General features: G+C 41.4%; 1 protein-coding gene across 1 annotated transcript in view; it reads left to right on the top strand.

The window, feature by feature from the left end:
• Positions 1–25,648, top strand: part of LOC137598535 (voltage-dependent R-type calcium channel subunit alpha-1E) — an 81,075-nt gene extending 55,427 nt beyond the window's left edge. Inside the window, exons 12-48 of the mRNA XM_068318783.1 lie at positions 2,314–2,409; positions 2,593–2,802; positions 2,908–3,020; positions 3,163–3,275; positions 3,700–3,831; positions 4,342–4,411; positions 4,592–4,709; positions 5,098–5,165; positions 5,382–5,473; positions 8,013–8,951; positions 9,093–9,316; positions 9,661–9,772; positions 9,968–10,097; positions 10,339–10,398; positions 10,627–10,733; positions 10,962–10,973; positions 11,154–11,250; positions 12,063–12,223; positions 12,444–12,581; positions 13,782–13,983; positions 14,163–14,327; positions 14,980–15,090; positions 15,179–15,259; positions 15,369–15,554; positions 15,637–15,728; positions 16,402–16,564; positions 16,712–16,839; positions 18,048–18,144; positions 19,590–19,695; positions 19,834–19,941; positions 20,051–20,151; positions 20,725–20,831; positions 21,034–21,199; positions 21,328–21,453; positions 22,025–22,172; positions 22,735–22,916; positions 22,997–25,648. Of these exons, the coding sequence (XP_068174884.1) occupies positions 2,314–2,409; positions 2,593–2,802; positions 2,908–3,020; positions 3,163–3,275; positions 3,700–3,831; positions 4,342–4,411; positions 4,592–4,709; positions 5,098–5,165; positions 5,382–5,473; positions 8,013–8,951; positions 9,093–9,316; positions 9,661–9,772; positions 9,968–10,097; positions 10,339–10,398; positions 10,627–10,733; positions 10,962–10,973; positions 11,154–11,250; positions 12,063–12,223; positions 12,444–12,581; positions 13,782–13,983; positions 14,163–14,327; positions 14,980–15,090; positions 15,179–15,259; positions 15,369–15,554; positions 15,637–15,728; positions 16,402–16,564; positions 16,712–16,839; positions 18,048–18,144; positions 19,590–19,695; positions 19,834–19,941; positions 20,051–20,151; positions 20,725–20,831; positions 21,034–21,199; positions 21,328–21,453; positions 22,025–22,172; positions 22,735–22,916; positions 22,997–23,548 (5,813 nt within the window). The 3' untranslated portion in view covers positions 23,549–25,648. The remainder of the gene's footprint in view (positions 1–2,313; positions 2,410–2,592; positions 2,803–2,907; positions 3,021–3,162; positions 3,276–3,699; positions 3,832–4,341; positions 4,412–4,591; positions 4,710–5,097; positions 5,166–5,381; positions 5,474–8,012; positions 8,952–9,092; positions 9,317–9,660; positions 9,773–9,967; positions 10,098–10,338; positions 10,399–10,626; positions 10,734–10,961; positions 10,974–11,153; positions 11,251–12,062; positions 12,224–12,443; positions 12,582–13,781; positions 13,984–14,162; positions 14,328–14,979; positions 15,091–15,178; positions 15,260–15,368; positions 15,555–15,636; positions 15,729–16,401; positions 16,565–16,711; positions 16,840–18,047; positions 18,145–19,589; positions 19,696–19,833; positions 19,942–20,050; positions 20,152–20,724; positions 20,832–21,033; positions 21,200–21,327; positions 21,454–22,024; positions 22,173–22,734; positions 22,917–22,996) is intronic.
• Positions 25,649–27,202: the final 1,554 nt, after the last annotated feature.

Genomic DNA, 27,202 nt, shown 5'->3' with positions numbered 1-27,202 from the left:
CCTCTGTTATGACATTTTAGAGTCATACGCTATTTTCAGTAGCAGACATTGTGCAGAAAGAAGAGCTAGAATATGTTTTGATCTGTTAAATTGTTTTCGGCCAATCTAGCACAGTGACTAATGTAAAACAATGTCCATTCTGTCAGTCAGCCGCTCTTTTGGTTCAGAGTGAAATACTGTATCTCAAAAGCTATTAGATGCATTGTTTATTCTTATTCTTATTCTTATTCTTATTCTTATTCTTATTCTTATTCTTATTCTTATTCTTATTCTTATTCTTATTCTTATTCTTATTCTTATTCTTATTCTTATTCTTGTTGTTTTTTTAATTATTTTTATTATTATTATTATTGTTATTATTATTATTATTATCATTATTATTGGATGCATCAAATGTGCATTCAAACATGCTAGTTCTGATGAATCTCTCACTTTGGTGAGAGACGAAGCACAGCAAAAATTCTGTTAAAGATGGATTGACACAGTCATGGTTTCTAGAATTTGGATGATGTCTCCTGCTTACTTTCTTGTGCCTTTATGGTCACATATATGTTATTTAGGAAATGTATGGAAAAGATGCTGGATGAAAATTGGTACCGATGTACATGTCGCTGGCAGGAGATAGCCCAGTAGCTTCAGTGACTTCCTGACTCATTATTAAAGTATACCACCTGGTCAAATATTTAACATGTCTATTCAGTTCGTGCCACATGCATCTACCAGCATGACAAATGTTATTCATGTATGAAGCAACAGCTTTGGAGTTCCCTGACCTACCACATGCCTTACTAGTAACAGTTCTCATTAAAACGTACTAAAATGTTTGCTAATGTTGTGACCATGGGAAACAGTTCCCTGTCATTGTGAACATTTTAACATGATCAGGTTAGTTCCTTGCTAACACACTTGAACTGACCTCTAACACCATTTCATTGCTCTCTACAAGACCTAATCTGACATAGACAGATTAACACTGATAATACTAAACCTACCTTGAGGCCCCCACATGTAACTGGATCTGAATCTACCCCACTTTGACCTTCTCCGCTTGATAAATCAGCAGGGCTTTTATTAAATGCTGATTGATTGTCAGCTCTCAGGAGGCTCCTGAGTGGAGCTTACAGGTGGTACGTCTGGTGAGAAGAACCACCCTCTTCTCTGTTTCCTCTCTCCTCAGCCAGTTTCCACATGCAGACACACACTGCCACTCAAATGCACACACATGTACACAGTTTTCCTTCCTCAGATATGTTTCTTGGTCCCAAAGACGCTCAGAATGGATAAAATTATACAGAAAAATCACATCTGTCGTAAAATCAAACAGTGGCTTCAGCTATAGTGGGAATAAACATGTAGAAGCTCTTATAGCTCAGATTAAAAGAAAGGTGGTGCACTGCAGTTGCCGCAGCAACCAATAGTCTGAAAGCAGGGCTGCGTGTGTGTGTGTGTGTGTGTGTGTGTGTGTGTGTGTGTGTGTGTGTGTGTGTGTGTGTGTGTGTGTGTGTGTGTGTGTGTGTGTGTGTGTGTGTGTGTATGTGTTTGTTGACAGTACACCATGTTCCTGCCTTCAGCAAACACTCATTTGTGTGAAATGGCAGCAATATTTTGGGTTTACGTGTGTTAGTCTGTGTGTTTGATCAGTGGCTTATAAAAAAAAAAAATCTCCTGGCAAATATTGACCACAAGTATATTCAGAAATCAGAAAAGTAGAAGACCCGGTGAAGGATAGGATGAAAGGCAATAATAAACACATCAGCCAGTGAAAAGGTCAAATGGACACATCACACTCACTTCAGTGTGTGAACGCCGCAGCGCATGTCGCTGATAGGGTGTGGTAGCATGAAACACATCTCAAATATGATGGGTAGACCGGCTTCAGAATGTTTGTGTTCAGCTGTTTGGATCAGAACATGACAACATTAAACGATCATTTTTGTCTCATTCAACTGCTATTAATAATCTCGACTTTCCCTCTCAGCTAAGATCTCATCAGCTTGATGCCTGTTACCATCATGGTGATTTCATTCATTTCTTTCTTTCATCTTCATTATCATTATCTTTCTATTGTGTTTTTATATTTTCTTCATTCTCCCTGTGTGCTAAGAAATTATTATTTTTTCCCTGCACAAGACAAGACAAACCCAAAATCTATTTGCCAATTTGGGCGGCGAGAAAAAAATGTGTTGTTACACTAGCTAAAAACCGGCTTTGCTTTGCTACCCTTGCCACCTTCTAATTTTGAAGAATGCTAATGTTATATAGGTCGAACAGCTTCTTCAAAATGTCCTGATGTTCAACATTGTCTGTCTGCAGTTTTTAAGAGAGCCACCACTATCAAGAGGAGGGGGATGGATGTGGGGCATCAAGGGCAAGCCGGGGAGGAACAGTACGGTGACATATCCTCTGTGGGTGAGTGTTAGTGTGGACGGTTTCATAAATGTTGTCGATATGGAGCATGCTCTAGTAGAGAACACTTTGCTATGCAGCGCCCTTCAGAAATGCGTATAAGATTCAAAGCAGGAGCACAACCTGCCAGCGCTGGCAGCTAGACCACATCCTGTATCCCTCTCTGTCTCTCGTTAATCCATGAAGGACTCCCCATGGCCAAAGTGAGCATCAGGAGTGCCAAGAGAGGTCCGACTGCGTATTTTCGCCGACAGGAGCGTCTCTTTCGTATCTCCATCCGTCGTGTGGTGAAGACACACACTTTCTACTGGACAGTGTTGGGCCTGGTGGCTCTCAACACGCTGTGTGTGGCCATCGTTCATCACAACCAGCCCCAGTGGCTGTCCAACTTCCTCTGTGAGGAAACCCCCACATACAAGTTCATCTTCTCCTGAAGTTGTTGTTTTATTGTTTAATGGCCGGTGTAACTATTAAAGTATTAATTTCTATTCCTTATTCCAGACTATGCAGAGTTCCTCTTCCTCGCTCTGTTCCTGACGGAGATGTTCCTGAAGATGTACAGCTTAGGACCGCGTCTCTACTTCCACTCTTCATTTAATTGCTTTGACTGCAGTGTTAGTATTTATCTTCATCTCCATCTCGACATTTGGCTTTCATCCTACAACCCAGAAGACTCTCCTGTCTACATCTGTCTATGCTTTCATCATCTGTTCCTCTGTGTCACTCATCATTTGTCCCTGTGTGTTATCTCTGTAGGTAATCGTTGGAAGCATCTTTGAGGTGCTGTGGGGATTCTTCAGGCCCGGCACTTCCTTTGGTATCAGTGTCCTGCGTGCCCTCCGTCTGCTGAGGATCTTCAAGATCACCAAGTTAGTGCAGCAGCCTTCCTCAATCCTCCACATCTGCTTAGACGTGCAAAAATGATCTCTAGTGATCGAGATCCAGAAATTGTTTCATATTTGTTATGCTGGAGTTAAGCATTTTTGCGAAGCATTTTGCCTTAATAGACAATGTTCGGCAAACAATTCTTTTTAATTTTTTTTTCCTGTAAGTTCTTCATTTGTGTATTATGATGGTTTAGATTAGACTCATCTTTACTGTACTAAGGTACTCTGGGCAGAGGAACAGGAACATTAAAGTGCAAATATACACTGTGAATTACTTCTGCCTGAGACATGTGCAGTATTGATGGTATCTAGGCTGTCTAGGAAGGTATCTAAAGTGAGGTTCTGTTAAGGTTCTTTTCCCATTTTTGAAATGTTCTTGCACTAATGATACATTCTTAATGTCAAGGTACTGGGCATCTCTGAGAAACCTGGTTGTCTCTTTGATGAATTCCATGAAATCCATCATCTCCCTCATCTTCCTTCTCTTCCTTTTCATCGTTGTCTTTGCACTACTTGGCATGCAGCTCTTCGGTGGCAGGTAACATTTCATATTATTATATAGTGTTTGTGTGTCTATCTATCACTCCACATGAGACAATAAAGAAAGTGTATGACGTGAGAAGTCGAAACAGAGACAGCGCTGATCGTTGTGGTTGGAAATACAGAATGCTTGGTGTACATATTCTCTGACTCTAATGAAGACATGTTCATTAGACGGTAGAATACATTGTTTTCTCATTGCATTATACCAAGAAACAGCTTGCGCTCAAATGTCATTTAGGACGCAGCTGATGATGAAGTTGAAGGCTGTTTCTCATAAACTGTCCCCTTAGTATAAGCAAAAGCTAGAAAACACACACAGCCAGATAAAACCTTGAGAGTGGAGCAGCAGTGGATAGCAAAAGGGGTCTCTAGAGTACAGAGCACATGGAAAGAACTATCAACCAGTCTGCTGGAGAGGAGAATTGATTTCTTGCTGAATGAGCAGTAAAATAAAACAAAAAGAAATCTTTTTTAAAGAGACTCACATGTCACATCTCTGCCACAGATTCATCTTCGAAGACTACACTCCGACAAACTTCGACACCTTTCCTGCTGCCATTATGACCGTCTTTCAGGTCTGGAAATAAACATAATGACTCACTCTCTGTTGTGCACAAGTTTATTCAAGGGCATAGCAATAAAGAGAAATGTAATATTGAGTCTAACAACATTTGTTTAGTTCATAGCTAGGCTGAACCCTGGTGTTTAAAGCAGTTTTGTGGATGAAACTGCTTGCTGCGGCTGTATTTCCTCAGATCCTGACAGGAGAGGACTGGAACGAGGTGATGTACAACGGCATTCGCTCTCAGGGAGGAGTAAAATCTGGCATGTGGTCCTCGATATACTTTATAGTGCTCACACTGTTTGGAAACTGTATCTTTCTTCTAAGGTTTTTTTTTTCATTAAATATGGAAGGTTTCATTCCAGAGTGCTCTACAGTATAAAGTTTTTCTCCGGCAAGTTAACCTAACCTAAATTTTATTCTATATAAAATGTTCAGAATTATTACTTTGTGCCAGTTTCTTGTCTTTCTTTTAAAAAGTGATCATACGAGTTTTGAAAATCATTCGTGTTTCTTAACAGGATGTTGTGTGAAACTTCAAAACATTTCTGATTACCAGACTTGCAAACAGACACAAAGGAACAAGTATTTCCTATTGTCTTTGAAACTTGTACTTCCAGTAGTGCTAGCTGTCTCTCATCAAGGAGTCTGTTGTCAGTCATCAGGGCTGTGAGCACATCCTTAATGAGCTGTGACCAGACACACTGCTGAATGTCTTCTTGGCCATTGCTGTGGATAATCTTGCCAATGCACAAGAACTTACCAAGGTAAAAAAAATAAAAAGTAACAGTAAAAATATCACCAACAGACTGTTGATTATATTTTGACTGTTTTCTACTCCTGTCATAATCATAATAATCTCTCCACTCCACCATATCCAGTCTTGCTCCAACGTCCTCATTATTTTACTTGTTTAATTATTAAAAACCTCATGGATGTGAGATTTTCTCAGCCGTCTTCAGCTCTTTTCCTCTTTTAATCAGGATGAAGAGGAAGCGGAGGCTGCATTCAACGAGAAACACGCCCTCCAGAAGGCAAAAGAGGTTGGGCCATTGTCCTCCTTCATGTCTTCAGAGTAAGTGCTGTAAACATCTTCCCTGCCTCATCTCTCCTTTCTAGCCCGCTTCTCTCCCTCCCTGGAGGGAGTGTCTATGTAGGCCTGGCCCCAGTTCCAACATTAAGTCTGAGTTGCTGTCATCTGCAGCGAATGGCCAGTAGATTTGGCCTGCAAATGAGGCTACGCCACTGAGAAAAGCTATAGCTGGAGGTCAAGGGTTAATTGTACAGAGTGAAGTGGTGCCTCAGCCTGTTGAATTAATCACTTTTTGGTGCAATCCTGTATCCCATTCCAGATTTATTGATGTGTCTTTACTGATCTGATTTTCTATGTGACCTCTACCTGCTTCTAACACTAATTTGCTACCGAATTGAGGTCTTGTGTTTGTTTCCATGGTTACCGGTTACTGGGGTGAGTTGCGCTATGTAGTCATCATGTAGACAGAGTTACATAGTGTCTGACTTAACATTGTGTGCCAATCATAGTGACATATGGTTGAACACCGCAAAATATTGTTGCATGGAAGGAACAAAGTTAGATTTGAAATTATTCACTCTTGTGGAAATTTTTGACTAATAAAGTAACACAATCTTGTTTTCTCAATGCTCATGTTTTCAGCTTGCAGAATAGATTTTCAGGGATTGAGCAATACCTTGTTGTAGTGGGTAGACGTGCATGTGCATGCACAAGAGTGAGACCCTCTGGCTCTCTGTGCACGCTGTGTATTGAGAAAGAAACGCTTATTGCATGGGCATGAAGACAAATCTCACAAACATACATTATGGAGCTTAAGCTTTCCTGCTTTCTGTCTGTATTTGGTGAGACCTTTACTTTTTTTTTCTAAAATTTCCTTTTTGGAAATCAAATTAGAACAGAACAGAGACAAACCCAGAAATGTTTATTAGTTTCATTTAAGCCAGCTGAGGTTCAGGCTCTTGTCACAGCCTGTAGAGAAGACTGGAATACCACAGGGTCATCTGTATTCAGAGAGGTCACTCTGAACGTTAAGGGTTTCTGGTCTCATCTCTGATGTCAGCTTTAAATCCCTGCTGAAACCTGCCCCCTCTGACCTTGGAGAAACTTGCATGACAGTATTTACTCCGAAAAAAAGCTGTAGCATGCTGGTCGCTGAGGATGATTCCACCCTTTGAATGCATGCATGTTGTCGGCTATATCAAAGAAAGGAAAACTGATACTGCTGACAGTGCTTTTCTTGTATAGTATAATTAATGGTAGAGACTGGAATACCTGGAATGTATTTTCATTGTTTTCTTGTATTGTGAAGTCTAATCCTTTGTCGAACCATTCTAATTATCTTGAAGGTCGGCACATGAATTTCATTCAGCTGTAGCATGTCCGAAAAGAATTCATATTTGTGAGTGCTCTGAGGTGGCAGTGGTGTTTACCGCGACATGCCGAAGTGGTGATTTGTTTCAAAGGGTATCTAAATATGTCCTCTCTTTCCTGTGTTTGCTGACCGAACCCATCTCTTTGTTTTCTACCTGTAGCCACACTGTAGGTTAAACTGTCTAACATCTCTAGTATTTCTGAAGGTGTCCTCTTATAAATGTTGCGCTTAATGTTTATGGATGTTGTTTGACTGTTTCTAATACTGCTACCATCTTGTTTGTCAATGTGCTGCTTGGCTGCAATAGAGACACACACCATGGTAACCAAATCTCCGTCAGTGTCTGACCTTTCAATTTGTCGTTGGAAGTTGGACTTATGATTGGAAACATTTAAAGCAGAGACACTAATGGTGGAAATATTCTGTTCTAAACAGAATGCATCATGGAGACATTAGATATGAAATGACTATTCTGCCCATGTTATCTTCTAATAGAGTTGATTGACCACAAAGCACAAAATAAATTCATAATATCTGGGAAAATCTAACCCCAGATGTTCCTGAATGTGGATCATTTTGGTGTGTGTCTCCGAGCCTGTTTTGTCTCTGCTCACAAAAGCACTAATGTCTTGTTTTCAACCAATCGTTCATTGATAACACGGACCACACAAGAGTCCACGCTCCAGTAAGTAACGCTGTCTGTTCAGTTCTCTGAATCTCTCACTAACGCCTGCCTGATTTACTTAAGTGGGCAAATGTCCCAATTTCCATCTTTGCATTCTGTTCATGCTCTGTCCTGTTCCCTCAGACTCTCCAGCCTTATTTTATTTCACATTTCTTTATGCTTATTCCACTGATTTCATTCTCTTTCTCTTTCTGTTAATACAGTCACACCGCAATTCCTGGCTTAATTTATCACCGAACATCTTCATTGATCCAATAAATTGCTTTGTTGTTGCAAAAGTCATCGGAGCAAATCACGACAAATTTTTTTGGTAGAACTGTTTTGGTAATTTACATTTGGTAACACAAACAGAAAGAAAGTATTATTAAAGCATACTGGAAGATTACATTTTCGGATCAGGCTCCTGGTGAACACACAGGATGGACACAAATAGATTTCAGATTGTAGTCTAATTACTAATAAAGTAAATGTAATGATCTAAATTGTCTCTCTGGTGAAATTGTCTCTTTTCTTGTTCTTCTCAGGGGAAGTCGAAGGAGGCGGCCTTACCTGTACAGGAAAAGAGCCATCCACCGCAGCAGGCCTGCCTACTCCTGCTCCCTGGAGGAGGCTCAGGGCAGCATCAGAGAGGGTCGCCCACTCCCACCACTCAACCCTTCTAACTCTTTCATGTCCAGGAGAGAGAGAAGAAAAAGGATGACCATGTCTGTGTGGGAGCAGAGGACCAGCCAGTTGCGCAGACATCGCCAGATGTCGAGCCGGGAGATCCTGTATAACAATCCCAGCGAGGAGAAGGACGGCCCCGGTGCCTCTGCCCAGACCCATCAAGGACACCCCCTGTCACTGCACCGCAAAGTAATGGAGCACAAACAGACAGGGAGTTTGAAGTGCCTGAAGGACCCTTTAAGTTCCCCAGTGAAGAACCAGGCTTCAACCCCCTCCATATCTGTGGCTAACCCTCTGGATGCTGCACTCTCTGGTGACATACCTGAGCCTCCAGAGTCAGTGCTGTCAGAGTCAGTGCTGTCAGAGTCAGTGCTGTCAGAGTCAGATCCTGCAAATACAACCTTTCCTGGTGCTGCTGTGTCTGAGGCCATGCCAGAGCCCGTCACTGATAGCGGAAAACTGGGCATTAATGAGAGTCTCAACACTGGCACCCAGCATCGCAGCCCCAGATTAAATGGCGAGCACCAGCACAGACCAGTGAAGAAGTTCCGACCTCCAGATAACCTCGATACGCTGACACCTGAGACAGGAAGCCACGGCAGGATGAGGGGCAGGAGGGCACCGCATCACTGCGATCTTCAGAGCGGAGCCAGAAATCAGGGGTCATCGTCTGGAAACGGGAGTCGTTTGGAGAGTCGCTCAGTCAGCAGAGAGAGGAAGAGAGATCCAGTGAAAGGAGAGGAGGAGGAAGCAGATGCCAAAAAGGAGGACAAAATGTCCAAATCAAATGAGAGCAGGTGAGGCAAAATACACAACTCCAGAGTGAATCGATCATCAGAAAGCATCTCCTGTGGAGTTTGATCAGTCTGTGCAGGAGGAGACTTGGTACAGGAATGGGATTGTCCTCTTGGTTAAAAGCTATTGTCTCTGTATTTCAGACATGGTGATGGAGGAGACACTGACCCACCCGACAACAAGAACCATCCTGTTGACCAGAAACATGAAGAATCTCCTCAGCAATCAGACCCGGTTCCACCCGCTCTCCTAGACAGCAACAAAGACGAGGAGATGGAGCAGGACCAGGATCAGTCCCAGCTCAGCTCCAGCGTGGTCATCGACATGCCCGATGTTCAGTCGTCTGTGGAGCTCTCCACCATTACAGGTACCACTGATGGTCTGCTATTCATCCTTTATATTCTGCAGATGGTAAAATTAGAATATGTTTTGTGACATCACTATCTTTAATTTATCCTCAAAAGGCCAACACATCATTTTTATTCAAACCACGGCGGTTTTTCAGGTGTGAATAATCATTTCAGGAAAGACGAAGTCATGTCATCTAAGTTAGTCCTGATCCATGGCTTTACTGCTGAGTTCACTGCATTTCATTTTAGCACGTTATAATCCCCTTTTGAACACCAACTTTTTCAGGATTAAGATTGTTTGCAAGGCATTCAATCTCCTCATCATACCCTCCTCTCCCATCCTCTTCATCTTTTTCTTCAGGCAACAGTACGGCCCCTGACACGAGTAAGGTGGAGAAGGAGGAGGCGGAGGAGACGAAACCTGTCGACACTGTACCTCCAGACAACATGTTCATCTTCAAACCTGACAACCCGTGAGTCGCTTCCACTCGCATTTTCAGCACGTTTGGAGTTTTCGTCATGGTCGAGGTTTGCTGCACAACATTCACGATGTATAACCCAGCTGCCTTCGGAGTTCAGCCAGCGTTATCCTGCACATGTCCTACTTTTGGTAACTGTGGTGCGTCACCTCTTAGCACGTCCTCTCTCTGACGTCTGCTCGTCTCCAGGGTGCGCCGAGCGTGTCACTACGTGGTGAACCTCCGCTACTTTGAAATGTCCATCCTGCTGGTCATAGCTGCTAGTAGCATAGCACTGGCTGCTGAGGACCCAGTTGCCACCTCCTCCAACTGGAATAAGGTATGCGTGCTTAGACAAAGACAGCTGTAGCGTCTTGAATCAGAACAGTGAAAACAAGAGAAAGAGAGGCCCGTTTACCCGTGGGAGGACAAGCTAATTTTGTCGTTGTACTGTCCTCATATTAAACCACAGGATAAGAGTTTATAAAGTGACGTAGACTGAAATGTCATGAAGTAAGTAACATATTTTTGTGAAGATGTTTGTGTTTTATGTCCTCGTTTCTGTTTCACACTCATTGCAGGTTTTGCGGTATTTTGACTATGTGTTCACTGGAGTCTTCACCTTTGAAATGATTATAAAGGTGAGATCCTTTACGAAGCTGGAATAAGACTCCTGCACCGTGTGGTGACTAAATGTTAAGAAAAAGGTCGTTAAAACGTGTGAACGTTTTTTCCTGACAAACAGTTCCAGGATAGTCCTGCTAGAAAGTTTGATTTACGAATTTCAGAAGTCCCTCGCAAAGATTGTCAGAAAACAGTTTGTTGTAGCTGTTTTTGCCTGTTTTCACACATCGTTGTCTCACCCTTAGATGATTGATCAGGGTCTGATCCTCCATGATGGCTCCTACTTCAGAGACCTGTGGAACATCCTGGACTTCATTGTCGTGGTGGGAGCACTGGTGGCCTTTGCTCTCTCGTCAGTTACATGATTTATCTCAATTAATAAAACACACAGATCATATGTCCACACTTTGAGCTGTCTTTTACTCAACTAAATCATTGATCTATTTGCTGATAAATGTGTCACATCATATAATCCTCGACCATTTTGTCAATAATGTTGTAACTGTCCTTATACGTGTCCCCCCCCCCCTTCCTGGTTGTCTCCATCTGTCAACGATGCCCCTTTGGGATTGGCCACCAGCAATGTGATGGGGTAAAAAACTAAATACCTTATTTTAGTAAAAATGCAAAAATCAGAATGTAACATGAGTAGAATTTGTCAGATTAAGTGTTGAGAGAGGTGACGAATACAGCTCTGCAGGTCATGGTGCCTAAAAATGTGATTTCTACCGTGAGGAAATGTGACGTTCAGGCTCTCTGCCCTTCTGCATAGAAATAATAAAGGACGTGACATTAAGACCATCAAATCTCTGAGAGTGTTGCGTGTCCTCCGACCACTGAAGACCATCAAGAGACTTCCAAAACTTAAGGTGACATATAATGTCATTTATATCCCTTTTTCAGTTGTGTAATTTTTTTGTATTTGTTTATTATTTTTCATTGTGTCTTCTTCTCCTCCTTTCGGCTTTTCCCTTCAGGGGTCGCCACAGCGAATCAGTTGCCTCCATCTAACCCTGTCTTCTGCATCCTCTTCTCTCACACCAACTACCTTCATGTCCTCTTTCACTGCATCCACTGTGTCTATTCCTCATTTAGCTGGTTCATCAGTGCGTAGTACAACTGATCTGCCCACACATCGATAATTATACCCTATGGCTTTGAAGGCCGCAAGAAGAATTGGACAGAAGAAGGGATAAACTGTCAGCATCAGGGCAGAAAGGCCCAACCCTCACATACAGTATATACTGTCAAGGACAGGTCGATATGCCTTTTAAAAATGAAAGGAATTCAGGAGAAAAACTAAATTGAAGTTGAAGAGGATCAAGAAGTTGTTGTTTTTTTTCAGAGAATAATAAAGAAAGGAAAATTATAAATGTTGTAAATCAGCAGTGGGCGACCGGCTCATGTTTTCACATGTAAAACAGGTTTTATATATTCATATTACTGCCACATCATATGACTGAAGATTAATTTATTATTCATTTATCCTCCAGTCCAGATATCAGTTCTTGCTGTGAAATGAGCCACGTCTGAGGAGATTTCTGATTTCACAAGCTGTCCCTGCTTCGTAACTGAATTTCTGTGATCAGAAAGTTCAACTAAAATAAATAGATTTGTGCCTCACAGCCCTCTTCCCTGTCTCTGTTTCACGTCATGTCTCTCTCTCAACTCTCTCTTTCAGGCAGTGTTTGACTGTGTGGTGACATCTCTGAAAAATGTCTTCAACATCTTGATCGTCTACAAGCTTTTCATGTTCATCTTCGCTGTCATCGCTGTGCAGCTCTTCAAGGGGAAGTTTTTCTACTGCACCGACAGTTCGAAGGACACGGAGAAGGACTGCCAGTAATATTTTTTTACTCAAACTCATTTTTCAGTTTTTCTCATAGTTTTCTTCTTTTCCGCCTGCATTCAACCAAATATACCTCTTTGCCTCAATTCCTTTCAAAACTGAAGCTAACTCTAATGAAGTTGTCCAAAAAGTGACCAAAATATTTTACAATCCTGCATCACCTTTTTAGTTGTGGGGGGTTTTTTTATATTGGATGTGTGTTCCTCCCTCCAGGGGTTACTACATTGATTATGGGAAGGACAAAAAGGAGATGAAGAGAAGGGAGTGGAGAAGACACGAGTTTCACTACGATAACGTCATCTGGGCTCTGCTCACTCTCTTTACCGTTTCCACTGGCGAGGGATGGCCTCAGTGAGTGTCTGACCAGAAACAACTGATAACTTCTAATTCTCATTTTGAATATGACAGATTTGCAGGAGCATTCCCATAAATATGTTTTCATTCCTACAGGGCATGTCAGCTTTTATGAGCATTACAGCCTTTCGCCGTCCGGCTAGTTCTTTGGGAACGGTCAGATCTGACCTTTGATAGAGTAAATATGATCAATGTCATTAATTTACCAAAGCCTGTACCATTAATTTGACCCAAAATAAGGTTACACCAATATTTCACTGAAATGCTCTCAGGTTTGTACCAATGTTCTTAATTTACTGCTGCCCTGGAAATGAATTTAAATGATTGTCTCAAATGGCAAATGAACATTTGAGCCTTTCCCTGGGGAACAAACGTTTCCAGTATCCTCCTAAATCATTGCTGCTGTAGAACTTCATTTATTTGTTTGTTTGTTTGTTTGTTTATTTGTTTGTTTTTCTATCTGGACATGCTATTACAACACCTTAATCACATTGGCAACATCAACAACAACATCCGCAAAAGAAAAAAAAAAAAGGGCTCACAGGTAGAAGCCATTTGGTTTGTAAAATTCCAGTCCCCAGAATCAACAACATCTCTCTCATTACAACATGTTGTCAACCAAATCCATACATTAAATTTAACAATCACATTGTTTTGGTACATTACTGTTTTGAACCGACCATTCAGTCCCTGCATGGGACACATCGTCATCACTTCTTGGAGTGACCTTTAATCTTAAAGTCTCTGTGTACATTATTATAATTGTAATAAGACATAATAATCTGAGATATTAACCATCATTTATGTCAGAACTGTAACCTTTCAAAGCCACGTTTTTAAAAGCTTTTTTAAAAGACAGATAGAGTTCCTATACTCCTAACTTCATTGTCCAAATTGTTCCAAAGTTTGACACTAGTAAAAGATAAAGAAAATGCTTTAGTGTATATTTTATTTGTTTTGCAAATGCTAAATATAACAGCTGAAAGTGGGACTTTGGTTTTCTTTGAAGAATACTTTTGCCCCCCCCCCCCCCCCCAAAAGTATTGATTATTTAAACACTTTTTAAAAATGTTATATATTTTAGGTGGGTGTGGTCGTCAAATTATATCTGTTCAACTTACCTTTGTAGATATTCACACACTTAATATGCAGTCATTCCTGTTTGTATTGCTCAGCACTGTGTTGCTGCTCTTCCAGGGTCCTGCAGCACTCTGTAGATGTGACCGAGGAGAACAGAGGTCCGAGCCACAGCAACAGGATGGAGATGTCCATCTTCTACGTCATCTACTTTGTCGTCTTTCCCTTCTTTTTCGTCAACATCTTTGTGGCTCTCATCATCATCACCTTTCAGGAACAGGGGGATAAAATGATGGAAGAGTGCAGCCTGGAAAAGAATGAAGTGAGGAAGAATGATTAAGAATGAACAACAAAGCTCTCTGTTTGCTCTTTGTTTTCTCACACTTTTCTCTCCTGTCTCTCTATATCTAGTCAAGAAGGGCAGTCACTTACATGTCACGTTTTATTTTGAAGTGTTTCATTCATTTTTCTTTCCCCTATCTTTTATTCTCTGTATTCCAGAGGGCATGCATTGACTTTGCCATCAGTGCCAAGCCCCTGACCCGTTACATGCCACAGAACCGGCATACCTTCCAGTACCGCCTGTGGCACTTTGTGGTGTCACCATCTTTTGAGTATACAGTGTTGGCCATGATCGCTCTCAACACCATTGTTCTGATGATGAAGGTGAGAAAAAGACATAAACAGGATACGCAGAATGAGAGAAGCTGGAGTTACAGGCTCTGCTGTTGTCAAAGTGTGTTTTCCCTCTGTAGTACATCATGCCCCTCTCCACACATCCTTGACGGGTGATAGGAGAAACACATCTTGTGTTGCTACACAACAGCATATTCTGTCATAAGCATGCTGCTGTTGACACTCATTAAACCAGGATGAGTCATTCCTGGTGAGAAACATAAATGTAGATGCTTACATGTAGATCTGCTGGGGTTTTTTTGTCCCTGAACTGGTCTTTTCTTGGTCTTTGCTGGTTTGTTCAGACAGCCTGACGTGGGGTGACTCAGCCTGTATTAAATATTGATCCATAATGTCCAGGGGCTGCTATTTAGCATGACCTCATTAACTGTGGCTGCCACCCCCGAGGAATGGCTCTTTTTATAGTGTAACAGATGAGAGGTGCAGAGACTGAGGGAGTATTTATGGGTCTGGAGGAATCTTCCATCAACTTGCAGATCTGCTGGAGAGAACTTCTTTCTTACATCAGTCAGGAATCATGAGGCTATACTGCAGAGAGCCGGTTATGGATCATTCCAATTTATATGCTACTCACACCTGCAGAGTTCTGGTATTCAAACCTCTGCCTACATTTTATTTGCAGTACTACTCTGCCCCACCGGCGTACGAGGCTGTACTGAAGCACTTGAACACAGCGTTCACCGTTCTCTTCTCTGTTGAGTGTGTCCTCAAAATCATGGCCTTTGGCTTCCTGGTAAGAAAAAAAAAAAAAGAAGCAACACATAGCCAGAAACACCAATCCAGATCCCCCTGACTGTCTGACAGAATCCTTCCTATTTCAGAACTACTTTCGAGACACATGGAACATTTTTGACTTCATCACTGTTTTAGGCAGCATCACGGAGATTGTGGTAGACTTGCAGGTAATTCTTCTTCACTGCAAAAATTCCCTGTTTCCGTCATCTTTAAGCACTCATGTGAACACGACCAGTAAACGCCAGTTTGTCTTTGCGTCCTGTGTGCTTGTGCCAGTTTGTCGATACATTCAACATGAGTTTCCTGAAGCTGTTCCGAGCAGCTCGTCTGATCAAACTGCTGAGACAAGGCTACACCATCCGGATTCTCCTGTGGACTTTTGTCCAGTCCTTCAAGGCTTTGCCATATGTCTGCCTCCTTATCGCCATGCTCTTCTTCATCTACGCCATCATTGGCATGCAGGTTAGGAACAGTGGTTGCTGATTATTCTTTATTTCACCTTGAGGGTGTCTATTTCCATGTGATTTTTTTGTGTGTGAATCAGGTGTTTGGAAACATCAAGCTGAATGACAAGACTCACATTACCCAGCACAACAATTTCAAGACCTTCTCCGGTGCACTGATGCTGCTCTTCAGGTAGGAAGCCTTGAGATATCCATTACTGATCTCAGGCACAGCTGTTTGTCTCACATAAGTGAAGGGAGAGGGTCCGTTATCGTATCAGAAACTCATCACTTCAGCGTGGGTAAGATATTTGGTCCCTCACTTAAATATAGAGCCATACTACACATGAACTGCTTTCACTAAATGATACGATTGCTTTCTATTTCTTCATGAGGCTTTTCACTGTTGTTAAGCGATACACACTTCAATAACCTCTTTACCAAATAGCTTTGGAGACATTGAGTATTTTATATCTAGTGATTATTTGTAGAATGTCTTTGTTAATGAACTGGCTAAGAAGGTCAGAGTAATGAGCATTGGTATTGCTTTTACTGAATGTAAACCTTGAAATCTAAGAATCATATTCTTTTGGCACTGGCTAACTCAAGTCTGTAGTATGATTGGAAATGTATTACTTTATGTGAAATACACACGTTAACATTCAAAGGTGTCAACAACTGTGCAGTAAATACATGCCTTTACCAACTATAGGACTCACATTTGGAGCATTGTCCTTATTGAACTGCTTTTTCTAGCTGGAAGATGGATCTGTGAATAAACTGTGAGGTAGACTGTGGAGTCCTGACCGACACCTCTTCCTCCTCCTCCTCCTCCTCCCAATGTTGTGTGATGTGTATGTGACTAGGAGTGCTACTGGGGAGTCATGGCAGGAGATCATGTTGTCATGTCTGGGGGGACAGAAGTGTGAGATGGACCCAACAGTTCCCTCATCTGACCCAGACGGGGGCTGTGGCTCTGACTTTGCCTACTTCTACTTTGTCTCATTCATCTTCTTCAGCTCGTTCCTGGTAGGACTACAATGAGATATCCTACATCTTACTTTACTTTCCCATGTAACCCCTTGGAAGACCAGTTGTGTGTGTGTTATAGGCAGATATAAAGTTATAAATTAATCCATGGCTCCCCCTTCATCGACTGTGCCTCTTCTCCCCCAGATGCTGAACCTGTTTGTGGCCGTTATCATGGATAACTTTGAGTATCTGACAAGAGACTCGTCTATCTTGGGTCCACATCACCTGGATGAGTTTGTCCGGATTTGGGGGGAGTATGACCGTGCTGCCTGGTAAGTGTGTCTTCATCCTGATATCGCATCTACATTTCATTGTTAGTACTGAAATGGGACACTTTATCATTCATGTAATTGATGTACTCTGTAGTCCTGTTGATTGGTTCACTTAACCCTACATAGGGAAGAAGAACTTGACTTAATTCTTCTTTACTGCGTCTGAAGTGTCTGAATTAGGCTGCAGTTGAAATAGATGACATAAGCTACGAATAAATTTGCAGCACATTATTTCACATTTGGTGCAAAACATCGTATAAATGTCTCTACATGTTTAATGGGCAAAAAGAAATGTGTGAAAATGTCTTAAACCCAAACAAGAAGCCTCCGTTTATACCTCATTAAACTGATATATTGACACACAACTAAAGACGTGTATGTTCTTTCCAGTGGTAGGATCCACTATAAGGAGATGTACAAAGTTGTACGCACTATCTCCCCTCCCCTGGGCTTTGGAAAAAACTGCCCACACAGGGTGGCATGCAAGGTTTGGTTCCCCCATGTCAAAAAAAACACCCCATTCTGCCTTTTTCCTGTGAGATCCTTCCTGACTTCCTCCTGTCCCTCCTCTCCCTCACTTCACTTACTGCCCTGCTTGACCTTTAGGGGTGTGCTAACCAGGTCACAGAATGACTGAACTCTAGTCCCGCGGTACTAAGGCACAGGACAATCCCCCATTCACGATTATTAGTGGACATATATAATTTCTGATTGATCACATTTCAAAATTTTCAAATCTTACATTTGATGAAGTTTTGTCGCTGTCTGGGGGAAGCCTGTCTCTTTCTGCCTTTTGGATCTGGTCAAAGAGATGTTCTAGTGCTCCCTCACGCTCATATATTGTAAGTATCTGATGTTTTGCACCAGATCCAGTGAGGCTGTCATTCTATTGCTCTTCCTGGTTTTTTTCCTCCTCCAGATTTCTATGCCCCCATGACAGCATAGAAAGATTGCAACCTGTTTTATTTTCACTTATTTACTCTTTCTTCCTATGTGACGTCTTGGAATAACCCTTTTTCTTGTATCTCCTCCATCCTTTTTTACTCCCTCCTCTGCTCCTCTTCTCCTCCATGCCTCGGAAACCCACTTCCTGACTCTTCCACCGTTATTCAACCATCCCGCTGTTTGTGTTGCCCTCCTGCTCTCTCTACCTCACTCTCCCATTTTCTGTTCCATCCCCAACGTTATGGCTACCTGGCGCTCCCCAGTGGTCGTATCCATTATAGTGACATGTATGAGATGTTGACCAACATGTCGCCACCTCTAGGCCTGGGCAAGAAATGCCCCTCCAAGTTGGCATATAAGGTAGACTGAGCTCTAGAGACCAAAACAGGCACTAACTACATATTTTAATTGAGGACAAGCAGAATAAAACCTTATTTTGTTGGTCTTTTTTTGTTGATTATATGATGTAGTCATGCTTGCTAATACCATTTAAGTTCCAGAACTTTTCATTGGCATATAATTTTCACTACAGTATTCAAATAATTTGCCTTGTTTAAGACGTCATAATCTGTGCTTTTGAAAGATCCTTGGTGGAAGTGATGTTTCTAAACCAGCTGCAGAACATTCATCAGAAAGTTGTCAAACATCTACATGCTAAATCTTGTCAGCTGCCCAGTGAATTTCCCATTACTTCTCTGTTTCTTACGTTTATATCTGTCTGCATGCGCATCCTGCCATTGCTGACTGCCTTTTGTATCTGTGTGCAACACGTAATGTGATGGATGTGTTGTTTCTGCCAAGACGTGTGTGATTTTCTAAATTTGCAAATGCTGCATGTTAAAGCTTCCCTTTACAGAAGGTCAGGAGAGATTTTTTTCTTTATGTTATTTTTTTTTAATTGTAAATTTGTCTGAAAACAAGATGTGACTAATAGTTACAGCAATCCCTCATTACTCACGTTTAATTCGTTCCAGGACCACCCATGAAAAACAAAATTCCGCGATATAGCTATGAACTATTTATTTGATTAGTTATGGTAATTTAAACGTTTACGAACCCTCCCCGTACTGATATTAAACCACCTTATATCTGTATTACCTTTTCCCACACTCTACGGTACAATATCAGGTGACTACCTACTAAAAATCAGCGATGTAGTGAAGCCGTGCATCTTGAAGCGCGAATGGTTTTCCTCTCCATCCTTCTGTATTGATTATTGTGGTTAGTTTATTTCATTTCCCCAAAGCAAGCAACGTATATGAAAATATGATGAAAGTAGAAATGCCCTGGTGCTAGATGCTTTAAATTCTTAATCCCACTGTGAATTTGTCTTGTTAACATATTTATTGGTGAATCAACAAACTCACATTAAGGCTTCGTTCAGACTGGCAGCCAAAATCCAATTTTTAGCCCATCCAAATTGAAAGTGGATGGCTCTTTTGTAGTCAGCCATAAAAATTGGATATGAAAGGGATTCTGATTGGAATCCGATTTGCCTGCAGTCTGAATACAGCTTAACATACTTTCTATGTCTATATTTTATGTCTATATCTGACCTTCATAATTTATTGTTTCATCTGTAGGCTAGATTAAATATTGTCTCAGGACAGCAGCCTTTTAAAATTACGAAACCTCAAACTTTTATCTTTAAATAATGAAAGAAATTAAATCCTCGTGACCATAAAGTAGACTTAAAATGCCATGGTCCACTACAGCTGCTCTCCAATTTGTCATTGGGTATATTGTAAATTAGGTGTTGGTGTGCTGGGCTGTCTCTGACTGCAATCTCTTTTTTCCACCATCAGAGACTGGTCCTGATGAACATGCCTGTGGACGACGACATGTCTGTTCACTTCACCTCCACCCTCATGGCCCTGATCCGCACCGCCCTGGAGGTCAAGATAGCCAGAGGTTAGAGAATGGATTACAGAAGTTTAAAGACACACATTTACTGGAGTATAAAACACTGTGTGTGTGTGTGTCTGTGTGTGTGTCTGTGTGTGCGCGTGTGTGCGTGTGTGTGGGTGCGGGCACATGCTTCAACTCCAGGAGGGGAAGACAGGAATCAAATGGACGTGGACCTGCAGAAGGAAATTAGTGTGATCTGGCCTCATCTCTCTCAGAAGTCACTGGACCTACTGGTTCCCATTCCCAAAGGTGACCCCTCATCTCATCCACATATCAGGATCGTACGGGTACTTAATGATGTTTAACGTGATAGCATTAGTTTGAGGAACCATATCTGGTGCGCTTTGTGCTTGTTTAGCCAGCGACATGACCATTGGAAAGATTTATGCTGCAATGATGATCATGGACTACTACAAGCAGAGCAAAGCCAAGAAGCTCCGACAGCAGTTGGAGGAGCAGGTACTGCCAGCATCCGACCTCCGTGAACAACGTGACGACAGGGGCTATCCAGCACTACATCTTTTTGTGCCTAACATTTCATTTCCAGTGCATAACTCAAAAACTGACAAATATTTTTTCATGAAAGACAGCTCCCATTACTTGAGAGGTAACTTTGGACTTTTTGAAATTGAGGCCAGTGCTTTTATTCAGTTTTTAAATATATTTCATGTTGTACATTCGTACATAATAGTGGTATGATCAATCCACATCATCTCAGAAACAGCTGCATTTCACGCATGCGTTGCAGAGGCTCTAAATGTATGCATCTAAATGATTTCTTAACATTTGAGTACTCACTTTTCTCTGTGTAGGTTTATTGTGACATATTTCCTCATCCATAAGATGATATTTACTGAAATAGTTTTAAACTTTCACATATTTGTTGTTTAAAGGAATTAAACAAACTGAACTATCATTTTTCTTTACTTCATTTGTTTTGTATGTGATTTGTTTAAGCAATAGGCCATCTATAATATGTCGGTCAGTTTGTTTTAGTGAATATCATTTTTGAAATAATCTGTCCCCTTGCAGAAACACGCCCCTATGTTCCAGCGTATGGATGCTTCCTCTCTGCCTCAAGAAATCCTATGCAACGCCAAATCCCTGTCCTTCCTCAGGCATACTGCTGGCTCGGCTCTGTAAATACCCAGCTTTAATATTCCTCTCAGTTAATCATATTGGCTCATGGATATCTGTGCTGCTATGAATACAAAAGTTTAGTTTGAATACGGTGGTTGTCTTTTTGCTGTCTTCTGTCCCTTTGTCATTTCAATTGATTAATTAAAGTGAGTGTACAGTATAATACAGCTGCCCTGTCTGTGTCTGCCTGTGCTCCTTTAGCACCAGAGGAGGTTTTGTGGCACTCAGCCCAATTTCTCCTCAAGAGATGTTCCTGCAGCCGCTGTCTCACTCCAGAGAGGTTAAGGAGGAAGAGGAGGATGACTACCATTTTCCATATCACACTTATTACAACCCACATCAACACCACCATCAATTACACACACTGGTAATCGCTCTCCTCTAGCTTCTAAAATCTTGTCAGAGAAAAGTTTGGCGAAGTTTGACAAACAGTTATGCAGTAGCCTTGTTAAAAATAAATAAAACGTCTGTATATTTTCTGTGGCATCTGCATAGATACCAGATGTAGCTGAGTATAACCAAGTGATGCTGGAGGCCAGGCAGGACTCAACAGTTATTAAATCACCTCAGAGAACAGCATCCATCAGAGCATCCTCCATGCCCAGGCTGGCTGTTGATCAGGTATTAACAATCAAACATTTTTACCCAAACCCATAATCAGTCTTTAACCCTTTCATTGCTGACAGTCATCCAGGGCTGCTGCCTTAAACACGGTTTCCCCCATGTGTCCTGAGCCAATTTGGTTGCAGAAAAACAGCTATAACTTTAATAATGATTGAAGTAACTTACCAAATTTTATCGTTCAGCTCCAAATATGTTTTTTCAGATATATTTTTCCTTTATTCGGTGGGCAGAATGTTGTCTACGAGGTTGAGGAACTGACATTTATTCTGTAACAATCTATCCAACTTTGCCTGAGATATCAACACATCATTTGTCGTATAACTTTTAAAATTCTGTGCTACAATCGTTCCTAGAATCGATCACACACACGTCTTGTTTACCCCAACTGTAGCCGGCTCTCGTGTGTAGAGTGATGTGGGAGAAGGGAGGAAAGGGTTAACAAAAGTGTGATTGGCATGATTTTTTAAAAAATGGCTCAATGAAATGTATTTTTTAGTTGTACTTGATGTTTACTTTGATTTCTTGGCTCATACACTCCTGAAATGATTGCTGTTCGGTGTGTGTGCAGGTCGGTGTGTCAGCGGACAGCAAGCAGATGAAGCGTTCCTTTTCCACCATCGGAGACCAGTGTGTGAACGGCCTCTGGCAGGAACAACATTCTCTGGAGAGAGTCAGTCCTGATGACACATACAGGCCTCGGCAGAGGAGCTACAGAGGTTTGACATCTCACATACTCATGCAGTACAGCAATTTAATTTAATTAAGGCTTAGAAGAGTCATGTAAATTATAATAAACAGGACATAACTTAATACATGGGCGGCATACTGCAGACGCTAAGATTTTGTGGTCATTCAGAGTTTTTGACTGTAATGTCAAATTTTACACAATTAAAATTTAATAACCTTTAGAATTCAGTGAAATCTGAATTAGAGACTGAATAATGAGTTTTACTGACATTTAATTAACAACCGAACTGCATCACTATGATTACTGATATAGTATTTTGACTGATGTAATCATTTTTTATTGGATGTGGACAGCTGCTTTTTATTCTTGGAAAAAGAAATAAGCCTTTGCATGAGTCAAGAATTGAGATAACCTATTTGCTAATACCATACTTCATTAAATCCTCTTAGATTTAATATAGTTATATGAAAGAAATGATTTTTTTTTAATGCATGTTTTCCCAGGATGTCCATAATAATGTTTTCTTTGCTGTGACAGAAATTGATGTGCTTCGCTATCTTTTAAAAATGTCTACATCTGTTGCTTTTTAGGTCCTAGAAGCAACCACAGAGAAACATGCAGCCATGAGAGAGGGCGATCTAAGGAACGGCGCCACCTCCTGTCTCCTGATGTGTCCCGCTGCAACTCTGAGGAGCGCATCCAGGACCCATCATGTGAAAGGAGACAGTCCCGCTCACCTAGTGAAGGACGTGCGCACAACTTACAAAGACAGGTAGGACTACAATGGGTGAAAATGTGTTCTAAAACACCGTTTTCAGTCTATGTGTTGTAATAGTACTCTCTTGTTTGCAGCTGAACCCATCAGACAGCCCTGCCAATTCAGCCTCAGATTCTGGTACTCCTCGCAATCGACGCCAGCTACCACAGACACCTTCTCGCCCGCGGCCATACATCTCCTATTCTCCTCTGATTAGTCGAGCTCACACCTCTCCCACACCTGAAAGCTCCCAGGGACAGATCCAACCTCAGGATGGCCCTGATGTCTCCACAAGGACGCCATGGCAGGCTGGCAAGATGGGTGGCCCGCTGACTGCCAGTCAGGGCTCATCTGGAGGTCAGGTTTCAGGAACAAGCAACCCATCTCCCCACCGCTACATCTCAGAGCCATACCTTCCTTTCCATGAAGTCATTAGCAGCGGAGAGGGAGGCGAGAGGCGGGACACCCTAACCTTTGAGACTGCCATGGCAAACAGCTTGGGCCGGGCCAATGCCATAAGCTCCGCCCCTCAGCTCAGACACTCCTGGCAGGTTCCCAACGGGCATTTCCAAAAACACCTGGGCCAGACGAGTCCGGTGGGAACAGGGGAGTTGCTAAGTGACACAGATGAGGATGACCGCTGCTAAAGGCCAGTGATGAAGAGGTTGCACAAAGTGACTTCAGCGAAGCCCCACATGGCACCACAAGACGTTAGCTCCTCTGTGGCTCTGAGAGGATGTATTCTCAGTAAAAGTAGGTTGATAGGAACTCCACTGCTGTTTACCTTGACATTGGGTTTGAGTCTTCAACATGTTCTTGTGTGTGTTTTTGTTGTAGCTGGAGAAAGTTTGTGTTTGGATGCATGGACATGGGTGTGTTTATACGTGTGCCGGCTCTCAGTGGAGAAAATTTGCCAAATTAAGAGATCACCAGAGACTGGCAGCACTACTCGTAGATCACTGCAGCAAACCCAAATGCTGACGAGCCTGTCCACACAAACAGAAGTTTGTGTTTTGAACAAAATACAGTGAGACATTAAACCGAGGTGTGGAATCCAAGAAATTGATCCAAGTGCATTTTGTGTAGGTGAACATAGAGTTAGCTTGTAAAAATGTAATACAATGAATGTACGTTAGCTTTAGGTTCCTATGTTCAGGTCAAAGAGTTGGTGTTAGTCTTTATTGTGCGTAGTTGTCAGTAGATGTGAGACAGGGGTTGATTCTGATTTCCAGATGTATCGCTGGCACCAGCCATTCCATACAGTTTGCTTTAACAACAAAAGTATCCGTGTGATTTATGGGCATTATACAATCCTTAATGGTTTGTGACTAATCTGTCAAGAGTCAATACAGATATCAAGTTCCAAACCTTAAGGCAACTCTTCAAATACATTTCCAGTTATTTGAGTGGTTCTGATGGAAAGCGATGACTGTACCTTGAACTTGGTGTAAAGACACCAAAGATTCTAGACATTAATCAGAGATGCCTCATTACTCTGGACCTTTTAATTTATATTGTATTATCTTTGAAATGTTTGGTTCCCTATGCACCAACATAAAGAAAGTCAGAGGGAGTAGAATTGTCTCTAAACTCTACAGTTAAGGTGACATGGTGTGAAAATGTTGGACCACCTGATGGACTGGTCATTTGCATCCGCTCTGTTTGTGGACAGACAGACAGTGAAGACAAATGAAAGCTTCACACTGCTCACGCTTTGCTGGATCGCCACTGTTGTTGTTGTGACAGAGACTAAAGCGACTTTTGTCTGGTGCGTAGAACCGGAGACTGGTCATCTTCAGGATGTGTAGCATTCTTTCATGTGGTGAAGAAAAATGATGAAGTGAATGACACTTTTTATGTTTAATGCAACATGATGGCTTGAGGAGTCACAGGAACATTACGGTTTGTCTCTATGTTTACTGCCACATTGTATCTGTCACACTGAAACCTACATTTTGGTCAGCAGAAACAAGAACTTACATAGTTTTTCATACTTTCTGTGCTCATAGTAAATTTCCACATGCATGATCATAGTAACATTCACAATGAGAGATATGTGAGAAAAAGTGATCTGTGTGATTTTTAGTTGTTGGGTTTTTTGTTTGTTTGTTTGTTTGTTTGTTTGTTTGTTTTTTGTATCCATGAAATTAAACTGGATTCCAAAGTATTTCACCAACAGAGGAAATAAAAAAAAGGTTTCAAGCTTTTTTCAGTCCCAGCAATCAATCTCTGTATCTTTGAGCATTCCATCATCGGACCATTTGATGCTCCTCCTTTATAAGATGTATATTTATATCATGTGCTATTGTGTTAATGTAACATGTTGAGTTTGACATGTTTATAAAATGTGAACACATGACATATCTAAACTGAGGAGCCACAGACCAGAAGGTCCCGTTCACTTGGTGGAGCCCCAAACAGAAATCCTGGACTGCAAAAGATTTATTCTAGCAGAAAAATGTGTTTACAGTATACAGGTATGTTGAGGCTCCGGCCTGTAGTTCATAGGATCGTGTTTGACTTTGATATCCATCTCTGTACGGAACAGCCTAAACTGTGCCTGGGGAGACTTTCCCAAACACTTCGGTATAAAGCCTGGGTTTCATAGGTAAATACAGTATATTTTCTGTTTAATGTGTAGTATAAACTCTATGCGATAGATCCTTGTTAATTTATTGCCACGTTTATAATTTATTTGAATTATGATGCCTGTCTATGACAAAAGACATGTTTACTTATCTGTTCAAATGACCATTAAAAGAGATCACTTGTCTTTTCTTGACTGTCTGATATTTCTGCTTTAAGTACATGAATGAATGTAAAGAATTTATGTTTGCATGTTCTTCTACTTGTCTTCAGTATTTTAGAGGAATGTTATGTCCTTATTAGCAGTTTCATAGTAGAGATGAAAAGAGTTTGAAATGCAAGTAGAATAAAATGACTTGACTGCTAGAATTGCTCTAAAAGAATACTTAGAAGTACCCTTTTTTAAATGATTTCACAATGTTTTATATTGTGTATATATCAAATGATTTCATTGAGGGTATATCCATCCATTTCCTGCAGCCGTGTATCCACCTTGTTAGTCACAGATCTGCTGGAGCCCATCCTCGGCAGCTTGGGTGAAAGTCGAGGTGCACCCCACACGCTAACATTCATACCTACGGATAATTTGGTGTGACCAAATCACCTAAGCTCACTCACCACAGACGAGAATTAAACCCAGAACCTTCTTGCTTTGAGGAATCAACGATACCTACCGCACCACCGTGCCAACTTTTATTGATTGTCATGACTTTTAAAAGCTTATCAGTAATGAATAACAGCATATATATGACATTTATTAGCAAAGACTACATCTAGTGATTCTTTGTTTGGACTAATAAACTCAAACTTGTATTTCCTTACATTCTATCACTCTGACCCCCGTAGTTATGAAAGTGTTTTGAACTACTTGTCAAGGCACACATTGATGGATCAGTTCCACTACAACAGAAACTATACCCATACTTCACACCATATTCACTCGTCTGGACAAAAATACCATCATCCCACAAATACTAGAGGAGAAACCTTACATGCATGATCTCAACACTGTAATGATTCATTCATCCATTACCTGGTCATTAAACAAGCGGACAATACCACATTAATGATACTAATCAACAATCTGGACTGTCACTGTCGATAAAAACAAGGAAAAGACTGGCAACTTCACAAGTTAAAGCCTGAGCACAGTCACCGTTGCATAAATGGCTATAGAGTGGAGAAAGAGAAGAATATCAAGTTCTTTGAAGTCTCAGACAATCTCACCTGGTTGAGGAATACCACTGGGATTTATAAACAGTCCCCCAAGAGACTGCACTGACTGAAGAAACAGTCATCTCTTTTTGCTAACATATTAACGTATCACAGGAGTGTGACTCAGTGTGTGCTCACTGCTTGCATTTCCACCAGTAGTCCAGCTGCAAATAGTAGTGAATTTGACGTTTATTTTAGATATTGTTTTCATTTTGCCTTGCACAACTTTTGCATGGTAAAAATGTTTTACCATACGGCAAGATCGCAGTAATAAATGTACAGAGGTTTCGTTGCAGTATTGAACCTGGTAACATCCTTGGGGGTCATCATGACACCTCAGGAAAGGAGACTCGTGTGTCACAAATAGGAGAATAAGACATGAAGTCAGATAAATCACAAACTGAAACTTGGATGAGGCTAGCAGGCTGGTGAGTAGCTCACACTGGGATTAGAGAAGGCTGGACTTTGTCGGGCAGATGGGCAGCGGAAGACGTAATGAA

This window comes from Antennarius striatus, chromosome 7 (assembly GCF_040054535.1).
Source record: "Antennarius striatus isolate MH-2024 chromosome 7, ASM4005453v1, whole genome shotgun sequence".
Taxonomy (NCBI): domain Eukaryota; kingdom Metazoa; phylum Chordata; class Actinopteri; order Lophiiformes; family Antennariidae; genus Antennarius; species Antennarius striatus.
This window is presented reverse-complemented; position numbering and strand designations above follow the sequence as displayed.